The following is a 13,938-nucleotide window of genomic DNA, read 5'->3' as shown; positions in this document are numbered from 1 at the left end:
ATCGAAATCTGTTTTGGTGGAAAAGAAAGATTCAGTAGCTGAAATCTTTTTTATGATTGTCAAATAAAAAGTACAAACAGAAGTTGTTAATTCTATGTACAGATGCAACAATATTTCACACTTTCTGTCAGTTTTTCTGTTGCTATTCTTCATTGATGCAGCTACATAGAAAGCTTGTTATTTAAACAGATGACAGTACAATATTTAATCCCACCTACATACTCTGGAACAAGAAAATGCCATCAATGACGACAATAGAACTATTTTTATGGCCTCTGGAACAAGTATAATTGTTGATACAATAAGACTTAACTCATATAAAAATACTGCAAATGCCAGTCAAGCCTTTAAACATACACTACCGCTGAAAAGGTCACTCAGAAATGTCCTTATTTTTGAAAGAAAGACACAATTTTTTTAAATTGCGGTCCTTGTGACGATATTTTGTGGCCCCCACCTTGATATGAAAGTTTAATGTGAGTTTTATATGAATGGCACTTTACTGTGTTGTGTGTGGAAGGTCCCTTTAATTACTTTTTTTGGTAATTTTGTGTCTTTTTTCAATAATTTTGTGTCTTTTTTTAAATAATTTTGTGTCTTTTTGTAGTAATTTTGTGTCTTTTTAAAATAATTTTGTGTCTTTTTTGGTAATTCTGTGTCTTTTTTTTGTCATTTTGTTTCTTCTTTAAGTAATTTAGTCTTTTTTTCTGTCATTTTGTGTCTTTTTTGGTCATTTTGTGTCTTTTTTGGATCATTTTGTGTCTTCATAATTTTGTGTCTTTTTTAAGTAATTTAGTGTTTTTTCAGTCATTTTGTGTCTTTTTTTGTAATATTGTGTCTTTTTTTCTGTAATTTTGTGCCTTTTTGTAATTTTGTGTCTTTTTTGGTCATTTTGTGCCTTTTTTGTAATTTTGTGTCTTTTTCGGTAATTTTGTGCCTTTTTTTTTGTAATTTTGTGTCTTTTTTTTTGGGTCATTTTGATACTGCCTCTAGCGGCCCCCAGGTTATTTGAGTTTGAGACCCCTGGTTTAGACATTGGTAATGTGGTAAATGACTCTTAAAGCTGGAAACGGCTGATTTTCTCATGAAATATCTATTAGATATTGTCATTAACCATTACTCCTGTGTTCCAGTGACACCTTGTGTTATTCCACGTTTACAGTATTGAAATGCTGATTGATCATTAAAACACCTTTGCATTATGTTAGCACAGCTGAAAACTGTTACGTGCTGATTTGAGAAGCAATAAAATGATCCTTCCTTAAGGCTAATACATGCTCTGCAAGAACAGAGAAATGTGTTCTCTCTCTCAGGGCTGCAAGATCAGAATGATGTCATTTTGTTCTTGCAGCCCTGAGAGAGAGAACACATTTCTCTGTTCTTGACACATCATCTGGGCAGAACTTTGTTCTTGTGTGGTGTCCAAGAACTATTGTTTGATTGGTCAGAAATTTGAATTTGAACGAGACGTGTGCTGCAGTGGGAGGGTCCGGTAAGAACCCCCAAGGAGTTCTGCAGTGGAGTTTCTTGTGAAGTATGAAATGTCCTGGCAAGAAAGAACTTTCTTCTTGTTCTTGCCACCTCAAGAGCAAGAACAAATGTCTCTGTTCTTGTGGAGTATGTAAAGGGCTTTAGGCTAGTTGAGTATCTAGAGGTAAAGTTTGAGATCTGTACAGGTTAACCCATTTAAGCCGGGAAAGCATTATCGCATTTCTACCATTAAAACAGGTGGCGCTGTTGCGTTATTCTACCATTAAAGCCTGGAAAGTGGATACGTCGTCTTGTAGTATTTGTAGTTTTTTCCACTTATTTTCGGTCTCTTGGCCGATGAAATGCATCAGAATCCATGTGGGAGTGTTGCAATGCAACATGTTGATTTTTTAAGAAACATAATTGAAGGTATGGACAAATAAACTCAACTTCTCATGAAAGCCACGGGTATAAGCTCTCAAATACGTTGAATTTAATTTCTATCTGCTACAGAGGCTGAAAAATCTAGTATATAGTAGGCATTGACACTTCTGTTGAATTTCAGAAAAAAATTTAAATTTTAAAATCGCCCAGATGTTTTACAGGCATTTTTTACAGGCGTTTTAGGCCTAAATGGGTTAAAATGATTACTTGTACCCTTGTCAATGTCTTTACTATATTTACGATTAATTTTTTAACTCATTTCATGAATAAAACATGTTTGTTTTCATGGAAAATAACACATACAATTTCTGGGTGACCCCAAACTTTTTAGCACATGTGTATATTGTAGTGTAAATCCGTTGAAAATATATATCTAATATAAGAAATGAATGCATGATTGCTTGACCTGGCACAAGGTAGGATTTCAGTTTTGGCCATTTTCAAGGCTTTATTGAGAGTGACAGAGTGAAAGGGGTGACATGTGGGAAAGGGCTCCGAGTCGGATTCAAACCCGGGCCGCCCGCTCACGAGGACAGTGCCTCCATGGTACATGCTCTACCAGGTGTGCCACCGGGGCGCCCCCAGGATTTCTGGAGCGGATGCTCCGGGTGATACGCTAACATCAGAATAGGAATCTGACCTCCCAATTGTGCTCTGATATCAAAAGTGGAACATAACAGGAAATTACAGGACATTGAACTGAAATAATGACGCACAAACCTGCAAAATAAAAAGAGAAACACAGGGTGTTGTCTCTCTCAGTGTTGTTCTGACATTTGGATTTGTTTGTCACCTTTGGCATCTGTATCTGTTTTCGATACCAACAATAAATCCCGCACAAGGCTGCTATTCGAATCTACCTGATCATTCTTGTTTATAATATCTCTGTTTGATCTTTCATCATGGATTTAAGCATTTTGTCTCCGCAAAAGGGAGACAAAGAACAAGCCAGCAGTTTTTTGTAACTTCATCATATCATTGGAAATACATAGTGGATGTGCCATCACCCAGTCAGCCAGAGACCCACCTGTTCTGTCTGACAGTGGTGGTAGAAGGCGTAGAAGTATGTCGGTGACCCAAAGCTGGAGTGCAGGTCGGCTGTTGCGACAGCAGGGGCCACCCACTGGTGATCGGTGAAAAGGGCCAGTAGAGTTTTCCGGCGGGTCTCCGGGTTGTGCCTGTCAGCCCAGTCTGTGTACATGAACTTGATGGTCTCTCGGAGGATGTCTTTCCCCTCTGGATAGCCATAAAGGTCATCCACAAAGCTGGACACGGCGTAGTCAAAGTCGTTAGCCTGGACGCCATTCTCGTTGTCCACGATAAGCTCCACAAACTTAAGGCCCTCCCCCTGGTTAACTCCCAGCATGATATCGTAGTTGAGGAACTCCCCTTGAAAGAGATGGTGCAGAATGGTGTTAGAGAGTTCTATGTGGTAAGAACTAATGAAGGGACAATGAAGCTTCGTGAACAATTTCTTTATTTTCTGAGCCCACTAGATGGCGCTATTTGTTCAACAAAGGGCTGAAAACCAGGCGGCAACCTCCGGGTCTGAGCGGGGAGGTAAACCAGGAAGTGCCTTAACCTGCATTCTACCGAAAATTCCAGCAGGGTGCGCTTAGTTTGGCTGCAAAAAAAATCTGCCCAATCATTTCAGTGCAAAATTTGAAAACTTCTCACTTGATTTATTACCTCAGAAAATGTTTTCAGGACAACACTATAGTCTCAATTGCTAGTAAAAAGTAATCTTCAAGACAATTTGATGTCAATAGTTCCAATAATGGCATCATTTAGAAGAAAATAGAAGATAAAGAATTGTATGATTTGGGGCATGGCTACCTTTGATTGACAGGTCACTAACAAGGCGAGCCTTCATCAGGAGAGAAGCAGAACAATGCGTATTCACGGCAACGTGTCGATAAAGTTATTTATAACGTTATATACATAGAAAATAGGACATTTACTGATTTGGTCTCATAACTTTGACACTTTCACTGTATTTTCACTTAATGACTTAAAAATGTCTTGTTCAGTATTTGGTTGGAGTAACAGACACTCAAAAGGAGTCATTGTTCAGTTTTCTGAGGTAAGTAACATACATTTTGTTTTTGTTTTTTGCTAGCCAAAACTAACATCCCAGTTAATGCTCCAGTTAATGCTAACGTGAATTAGCAGCGACTTCTCTCAGTCAGGTTGAGGTGTAGAGAGGCGTGTAGTCAGTGATCACATCCCTCTCCTCCTCCACAGTCCAGATATGGTCTGCTCCCCGTATCGGAAACAAGATGGCGACGCAAGATGGTGACGAGTGTAACGCTGAACTCGATGCTTCAAATGGGCCACAAACCAATAGGTGACGTCACGGTGACTACGTCCATTATTCATTTACAGTCTATGCTGAAAACACACTCAATTACCATTTCTAGAGCCTTTTTTTTAAGCCAAGACCGCCAACTAGTGGGGTCAAAAAATAAAGCAAATGGTTCATGAAGCTTCGTTGTCCCTTCATTAGAAAGAACATTGCTGGAAATGCTGTCTTTAAGCAAAGTAAAGTGATACCTTGCTCCATGAGTATCTGAGGGTCATCAGGTATAACATCTCCATCAATAACAGGTCCGAAGGCGATGTGATAGCGGGCTGGCTGGATGTCTTGATCCACCAGCTCCTTGTAATGTTTCCTCTGAAGGCAACTCACAAGCTCCACAGTGTCCTCCAGGTTACAGCCGACCTTACGGGCCAGCATCCGGGCATACTTGGCCGGCTGGAAACTGACAGCCCAGCTGGACAGAGCGGTGCCACTCTGGGCGATGGCTCTCTGGAAAAGTCCTGGGAACAAAAAAGCAGAGGAGGAAACATAGAAAACAAGTTGTGATTCTGGAACTGACCAAAAATAACTCCCTCTCAAGGGACAAAGTCGGAAATATTTGTCCTGCCTGAAAGTATAAATAAGGTTTATCAATAACAGCTATCATCTGCTCCTGAAAGTCTGCTGGTAAAATGTAAGGCTGGTGGTATTTAACAAGTTCTCCAACCTAAACGGTAGAAGAGGTCGTGAGTCAGTACCACCCATTACGACAAGTATGTATGTATTGCAGCTTGCGGTGCAGTTTCCACCGGGTGTGTTGGTGTGGTAAATGTTCCCGGTGGCACACCTAGAGCGCACACCACAGAGGCCCAGTCCTCTTAAGCGGGTGACCCCGGTTCGAGTCCGGCTCGGAGCCCTTTCCTGCATGTCTTCCCCTCTGTCTCCCCCTTTCACTCTAAATATCTCTACTGTCAATAAAGCTAAAAAAATGCCCCAAAATATCTTAAAAGAAAACAAAGGTAGATTATTTTTTACATAATTTGCAACTTACAATAAGTGGCTTATGTCACCCTACATTTACATACTTTTATTTACTGTTTAATGTGTCTATTAAAAAGCCTAACCAGGAAGTGTTTTGCCTTAAACCTAGGTCAGTGGTTTCATAGCATAAATTCACAACTGCAGCCTTTTTTACAACTGTGAACTCAGTTGGTAGAGTGGTCGTCCTCTGATCGGAAGGTTGGTGGTTCAATCCCTGACCATGGCAGCTACTCGAAGTATCCTTGAGCAAGATACTGAACCCCAAATTGCTCCCGATGCTGCATTAATGAATGCGTGAATGAATCCAATGGTGGCAGGTGGCACCAGTGTGCCCTGGTAGCCTCTAACACCAGTATGAATGTGTGTGTGAATGGGTGAATGAGCGTAGTGTGTAGTGTAAAGCGCTCCGGATATAAGCGCTATGTAAGTGCACTCCATTTACCATTTACCATAATGACGTGTGTGCTATCTTTAGAATGCTGCTACCGCAGCCGCTTTTGACAAACCCTGTCATTATGACATTATATTAACAAACAGTATATTCTATTTGTCAAATGCAGAGGCTCATAACATCTGTTTTTGAAAAAAATCTAAATTAATTCTCTACAGAAAATGTGGCAAACACACTTTTGCATTTCTCTATTTTTCATCTCTATTTACTTTTGACAGTTGCAGTTCCTTTTTAATAATAAAAGAACCAGACTAAATAAAAACTTGGATACTTTTGACTTTTGATCCAAATTATACATTAAATGTCTTATATTCATGCAAACTCAAGTCAATCAGATAATAACAACAAAGGATCAGGCTGTTTCCCAATGTCTGTTTTTTACACTTTTACGATCAGATTTTCCCGCAAACTCTTATCATGTGGGTCTGTCATTCTATCAGCCCAGTCCAGAATGTCTGTTCAGAGAAATATGTGATAGTGAAGAAGACACAAGAAACAAATCTAATTTTTTTTTATACAAAGCTGCAGAGCCAGACGAGGGCCTCCAGCCTCTTCTCATTCCTGACTGGGCCATGCTGTGTGGATGCTGGGCAGGAACTATTTGGTGTTATTTTTTAATGCGCTTGGAAGCTCTACATATTATGACTCCACTATGGTTACAGTTTTAAACATCTATAAATTAGAGGTGTGAATCCCTAGAGGCCCACGATTTTTTTCCCCGATATTTGAGTCACATTACGATATTACTGCGATTTTAAGCATATGCGACACGGTGACAATATATTGCGATTTAACTGTTTAACTGCATTTTGTGTCCACAAAATTAAATTCAATCAAGAATTGTTTTGTCAATAACTAGAAAATTCTCTCATTTGACGGGTCCAAACTGCAATGTTTAAACTCTACCAAGACACAGAAACATGTATGGATGACCCTGTAATGCTTTTTTTGTTTTATTATTTAATGTTTTATTGGGTCTAATGATTAGTTTGCATTACTTATATTTCATTTCAAAACTCCCTAGTGGATCATTTTTTTTTTCTATTTGCTCTTTTACATATGCCTACCTTTCCCAGTTTGTTGAAAATTCTCAAATGTAATACACTTAACTTTCTGTATCTTGTTTCTTGTTTTGTAAACAAAAAAACCTTGATCGTAATGGTAGAAATACTATTGTATATTGTCTGAAAGTAAGCACTGTATTATAATGCTCTCACAAAATAAAAATAAAAAATGTTTAAAAAAAAAAAAGACACAGAAACATATGTCACCAAAAAATGCTTGCAATGCATTAAAAAAAAAATGCATTAAAAACAAAGTGCATGCACAAAGCGCAAAGTAAACTGTGTTGACTTTCCTCTGCACCAAACCTTCACATGGTCACACACTACTGCGGTGCACATACAGTACCTGCATGCAGACTGCAGACTTTTTTAGTTATTTTTTATTCTAGTTACAGTTATTTCAGGTTAACTGACGGGTGCAAACTGCAACGTTTAAACTCTAACAAGACACAGAAACATGTTCGGATGACCCCGTAATGCTGTTTTGTACTTTATTATTTAATGTTTTATTGGGTCTAATGATTAGTTTGCATTACATATATTTCATTTCGAAACTCCCTGGTGGATAATTTTTTTCTGTGTTTGAACTCTAACAAGACACAGAAAGATATATGTCACCAAAATGCTTGCAATAAACAAATGCTTAAAAAATGCATTAAAAAGTAAACAGTGTTGACTTTCCTCTGCACCAAGACCTCACATGGTCACACACTACTGCGGTGCACATACAGTACCTGCATGCAGACTGCAGACTTTTTTTACAGTTATTTTTTATTCTAGTTACAGTTATTTTGAGTCCTTTGACGGGTGCAAACTGCAACGTTTAAACTCTAACAAGACACAGAAACATATATGTCACCAAAAAATGCTTGCAATAAACAAATGCTTAAAAAATGCATTTAAAACAAAGTGCATGTGCAAGACTAAAGTAAACAGTGTTGACTTTCTTCTGCACCAAACCCTCACATGGTCACACACTACTGCGGTGCACATAAAGTACTTGCATGCAGACTGCAGACTTTTTTAGTTATTTTTTATTCTAGTTACAGTTATTTTAGGTTATGTGACGGGTGCAAACTGCAACATTTAAACTCTAACAAGACACAAACATACATGTCACCAAAAAAATGATTGCAGTAAACAAATGCTTAAAAAATCATTAAAAACAAAGCAATGCATGTGCAAGACTAAAGTAAACTGTGTTGACTTTCCTCTGCACCAAGCCCTCACATGGTCACACACTACTGTGGTGCACATAAAGTACTTGCATGCATACTGCAGACTTTTTTAGTTATTTTTTATTCTAGTTACAGTTATTTTAGGTTATCTGACGGGTCCAAACTGCAACGTTTAAACTCTAACAAGACACAAAAACATATATATCACCAAAAAAATGCTTGCAATAAACAAATGCTTAATTAAATGCATTGCAAATGCATTAAAAACAAAGCAATGCATGTGCAAGACTAAAGTAAACAGTGTTGACTTTCCCTCACATGGTCACACACTACTGCGGTGCACATACAGTACCTGCATGCAGACTGAAATATACATGAAGATCCCGCGTGAATTCCCCGGTGACTTGTGATTTTTACCTTTGGTGGAGTTGCTCCAGCGGTTGCCCTCTGAGTAGTGAGACAGCGTGAGCAGGTTGACACAGGAAGCTCCAGCGCCAGAGCCAAACACAGTGATACGTAACGGGTCGCCGCCGAAGGCTGCAATGTTCTCACTGGTCCAACGCAGAGCCTGGATCTGGTCCAGCAGACCGTAATTCCCTTTGGCTGCCTGGTCACCTGTACTCAGAAACCCTGCACGAGAGAGAGCACAAAGAATGGAGGACATGTTAGTCTTATTCTAGCAGAAGAGTTCAGCAGCAACAACTGACTGTATAAATACTATTAATCCTCTGGGGTCTATGATCAGATAATGAGTCTTTTTTCCAAAGCGCCGTAACAAGATATGATTGTTTTAATTTGATAGTACAAAAATATTTATTCAAGTGTAAAAATAAGATGGGACGAGGCTGGCGTGGAATTTTGTAAAAATAGAAAAAACGGGGTCTAATCATGTAACACTGTTCCTATAAATAAACATGTTTTATGGTAATTTTTTTAGTATAGTTTAATTATATTTGAATTTTACCTTTATATGTTCATATTTGCAACCTGTGTTTACATTTTTCGGGTCTGAAACAGTTAATTGAGCATATTTGTGTTTTTAATGTCATAAATAGTATAATTTTATTTCAGATTTCATGATTTTTGTGTATTTTTGGGCTCAATATGTTAATAAAGGGGGTGGGTTAAAGTGAAAAATAATAGTCAGATTATGTTGAAGTTGTGCTGAGAAAATACCAAATACCAAACATGAGTATAGTAAATATTATGTGGTGTATAAAGGGCAAATAGGCTCAGACCCCAGAGGGTTAATGGGTAGAAATATTCCTTTTTTTAAAAACTGTATCCATTCAGGATCTTGTATGCTTTTCAGCAGTGGTGGAATGTTATTAAGGGCATTTACTCAAGTAAAGTACAATTTTGAGGTACTTGTACATTGTAAATAAGGTATATCTCTAAAAACACTGTCAAATTGCATCGGAAATAGGTTGTGAAATTAAAACTTGAATATCACTGTAATAGACGCTTAAATCAAGGAATAGTTCAAATCTTTAAAACTGCACTCATAACATTTTTTACACCATATTAAGGATGTTAATGATTTTGCAATGATACATATACCTTTAAGAAATTGGTTGAAAACATTTACCGATTAAATATGTATAGCACTTTGAAAATGGTTAAAAATTTGTTTATAAACCATCTATAAACATTATTTAGCTGGTTATTGTAAAGTGTAACCCATTTTTTTTAATCGATTAGGATGATCAGTTACAGTTGCAGTTTAACCTCAGAGAAAGACAAGAGATGAAGAGTGCAGAAGGACAGCAAAGAAGAAAAGAGTTGATATGATGTATGTAGTCATGTCAAATAAAAGATATACAGTTAACATTGTTCTCTGTTGTTACTGTGGTAGTTTCCTGTAATTATTTATTCCACAAGTTATTGATTTTGCTTCACATTGCCATAACAAGGCCAAAAGGATGATCAGATAGAGAAGAAAAACACGAGTGAAGTAATAATTATCATTTTTCTCAACTATTTTATAACTTTGCAGGGAATTACTCCTCATAAGCCCCCCACCGGGATCACAAAATATTTATTTTCTTTTATTTCACTCTTTCTTTTTGATCTCCATGATTAAAATAAAATAAACAAAATCTACTTTTGGACCATCCGAGCATAACTGCCAGCAGATAACGAGGCATATTTCTCCCTTGTACGAGGAAAACCAACAAGCCTGGCTGTCTGATAATTTGCTGCAATAAAACAAGAGTTATTGCCCTGTAGAGCCACTTAAAGTCTGGATACGCTAAATATAACACAGACAGGCTCATTTTGGAGAGAGACATATCTAAATCTATGATCCAGCCTCAAATAGAACTTAAAGTAAGATGATGAGGAGATCAAGTCCTGTGTCATCATAACAGCTCTCTGTGTCTTCAGAGTGAAATGAATTTGTTCTCTCAAAGCAAAGAAATAAAGAATTCTATGAATGTACTGAAGGAGAAATAGTTTAGTTAAGAAAATGAAAAAGTCTATTTTCAGAGCCAAAAACATGTTGGAGTCAAAATTAATAATCAGTAAAGATGTAAGGTCTTTTTATATCATGATAAGATAGGTATCAAAACATCACACATTATCATATCACCAAGGATGGATAGAATATGATAAAGTAGATTTCTCCTGAAGAATCAAAATGACCAAAAAAAGACACTAAATTACTAAAAAAAAGAGACAAAATGAGAGAAAAAAAACTAAATTACTTAAAAAAAGACACAAAATGACCAAAAAAAGACACAAAATGACTAAAAAAGACACAAAATGACCAAAAAAGACACAAAATGACTGAAAAAAACCTAAATTATATAGTATAAAGTTGAGTGTTGCATTAGGCCCATCATTGACAAGATGCCTCATCCCTCTTTTATATATTTCAATCATTATTTATGTTCTGTGGACTGGTATTATCGTATTTTCTTACCTTAACTTGTGTCTGTGTGCATGTGCCCCTGCTCTAGAAATCTTGCTTATTTTTTGTCGTGGCATAATGTGTGCATTTATCACAGCCTACACTGTAAAAAGTGCATATAGAAATTACAGTAAAACACTGTCAAATTGCATCAGAAATAGGTTATGAAATGAAACATTGGATATCACCCGATAGTTTTAATAGCCGTAAATCAAATATTAGCATAAAACTTTCAATTCTACAGTCATAAACTGTAGAAAAAACACAGTTTTGCTGTAAAAAATATACAATTTTCATGTAAAATTAATGGAGAAATACCATGATCACACAGTTATCCTAAAAGCAATGGGATTATTCAATTATCCTAAAAGTAATTCAGTATAACTTACAGTTTTTGCTGATATCTACATTTACTTAAGCTCACTGTATTTTTTACGGTGAAGTTCTGGCAACCACAGCTGCCAGTATTTTACTGTAAAATAAACAGATTTTTTTTTTACAGTGTTCATGCATGAGTTTGACTCCACCCCCACCTCCGTACACCAACCTACACTGTAATAAATGATTCTGTAGTCATTTCATTTTACTTAATATATTTGATAAAATGTATTAAATATAAATACGTCCTTGATTTTGAGGCAGTTGTTTAAGTAACTTTAATATGAAAATGTTTGAGATAGAATCTACTTATTTTGATCACATTAAATATAATCTTTATGTGTATGTAATTCTAAATCAAGAGAATTTTGAATGAATCCAACACAATAGAATTAGTCCGTTTTTAATTGACAGGCACTTCCTGTTAAGTTATTAACTCAACTTGTAATGTAGTTAGATTTAATTAATAATATTGCGTGCAATCTGTTGCCTCAATTTTATTGAGTAGCTATTGTTTTTTTTGTTTTTTTTCGGTCCATGTATTTTTCCCGGTCCAATTAATCCTCTCAGGTACTCCTGTTCAATGCACTTGCATAAAGATCCAAAGAGCTTGTGAGATATGAATGTTCTAACGAGACAAGGCACCTCAAGTCTACCCACAGGGGAACTCTGGTCTTTTAGAGCAATTTAATATCCAACGGCCCCTCCCCACCACCACCTCCACCACCTCCCTGTCCCCCTGATTTCCATGCTAAAAGCTCCATTACTTGCTACAGGCATCCAGGGAGTACCCCCCCCCACCCTACATACACACACACACACACACACACACACACCCAAGCACCAAGCACCATCCCCACCCATGAACCCTCCACCATCAGCACTTTCATATTTCGTTTCATGTTCTTATTCCCACCATTGCTGCCGTCTAAATGGACCGCTCAAAAGTGAACCCCAGTGTCAGTCAACACTGCAGTTCAGCTCCACAGGGAAGCATTCAGACCACATGTATAGACACCTGCAGTAAAATCTCTTATGGAGAACATGCTCCTATAATAGGCTGCAGAAAGGAATGATGTCATCACTGCTTTGTGAATATATGTGCGATGTGTGACTATGAATATATGCATAACCAATTCTGCACAGATTGGTCACTCGGAAAGCATTTTTATTGCATGTTACACAATCCTACTGATTCATGTGATTGTTATGAGATTTTCTTTATAAATGCATGACAGCATACGGGATTGTAATTATAGTAAACATAATGTATATATAATTGTGTTCAATAACATTATACAGAGTCCTCTAAATGGTACTTAATGTAAAGTATAACTGCTGTAATGTATTTTTAATTGATGGGTAATATAAAGTAATTTAATAATGTGTCTTATAAAACGTATGCCAAATCAATATAGATAACACACGCACACACACACACACACACACACACTATTTCCTTTGCCTGATCCATCTTCATTATTATTATAATTTAATTAGTTTTGTAACCACACAATACAGTTTCAGTTAATTATCATTATCATGTAAGCTTTAACCCTTAAAACAAAGTCTGAAATCTCAAAAAATCCTTTAAAGAAGTGAGGACCGGCCGAAATGTCCTCACTTTGCAAAAATGTCCTCACTATGTTGGTTAAAAACGTGATCTGGTCCTCACTATGTATGAAGTACAGGAACACACACACACACACACACAGTATATGCTGTCCATTAGCATTCTCTCCCTCTGACACACGTGCTTCACATGCACAACTTCACAGAGTTTGTGTAGACTCACTCACAAACTAATACAGTACATTTGCATCAATACTCACACAGACACAGACACACACACACACACACACACAACAACATCTCACTGACACCCACAGTCAGGCACGTCCCTCGCCTGACTGTTTAATTGAGTTCATTCCTTTTCTATTCCCTTTCCACTGGCTTATTTATTTATTTGTGTGTTTCTTGATCAAAGCCTAATCTTGTGGAAGCAACAGCAGCCATCTACAAGAAAGATTTTAATTGATTCAATTTAGCTGCAGTGCAGGGATGGGCTGGCAATCACAAAGAGCAAGGCAGGAAGAATGATTAGTTCGCCAACAGTGGCGGGGCAGCAGGGCAGGGCTCACACACACACACACACACACACACACACACAAACACACACACACACTGACAACAAAGCACAAGCAAGTTTGATTTGCTATATCTGAAGACCTAACACTGATTATTTCTCTCACAACGCTCTTTGACCCTTTATTCTAATGCGAGTCTAATTTTAATTCTGATTTGAACACTCAACCTGCTAAACCAACAAGTTAATAAGATACTGTACAAACACAATGGGGAGGATTTCCTTCTTCTTTATATTCTTGCCTGGACGTTTAGTCCTCATGAGGAAGCAAATGCATGTTGGCTGCAGTTAGGAATAGCTCGGACTAAAGAGAAGCTGCGGTTTTGAACCCATTTGCACTCACAGTTCATGGGTACTGCTCCGTTAGCTTTGGTAATGCAGCAGTGTAGAATAGATGATTTACAGATTTGCTGACACTCGGTTCTTAACAGAGTAGACGTGGTAGTAAAGCTGCCCTGGATGATAAGATAGTGCCTACATGCATGGAGCCGTCCAGCTACTGCTGACACTCAGACTAACATCACTTTCATGTGAAGCACTTTACTTCAACCTCTGA

At 37.4% G+C, this 13,938-nt stretch overlaps 1 protein-coding gene across 1 annotated transcript in view; it reads right to left on the bottom strand.

Moving 5' to 3' along the window:
- The window catches only part of nlgn1 (neuroligin 1), a 453,450-nt gene that overhangs the window by 12,324 nt on the left and 427,188 nt on the right, over window positions 1-13,938 (bottom strand). Inside the window, exons 5-7 of the mRNA XM_059340847.1 lie at window positions 8,365-8,577; window positions 4,468-4,734; window positions 2,942-3,303 (exon numbers count right to left, since the gene is read on the bottom strand). Of these exons, the coding sequence (XP_059196830.1) occupies window positions 2,942-3,303; window positions 4,468-4,734; window positions 8,365-8,577 (842 nt within the window). The remainder of the gene's footprint in view (window positions 1-2,941; window positions 3,304-4,467; window positions 4,735-8,364; window positions 8,578-13,938) is intronic.

This window comes from Centropristis striata, chromosome 9, assembly GCF_030273125.1.
Source record: "Centropristis striata isolate RG_2023a ecotype Rhode Island chromosome 9, C.striata_1.0, whole genome shotgun sequence".
In the NCBI taxonomy this organism is placed as follows: Eukaryota; Metazoa; Chordata; class Actinopteri; order Perciformes; family Serranidae; genus Centropristis; species Centropristis striata.
The sequence above is the reverse complement of the archived record's forward strand: the minus strand, read 5'-3'. Positions and strand labels throughout refer to the sequence as shown.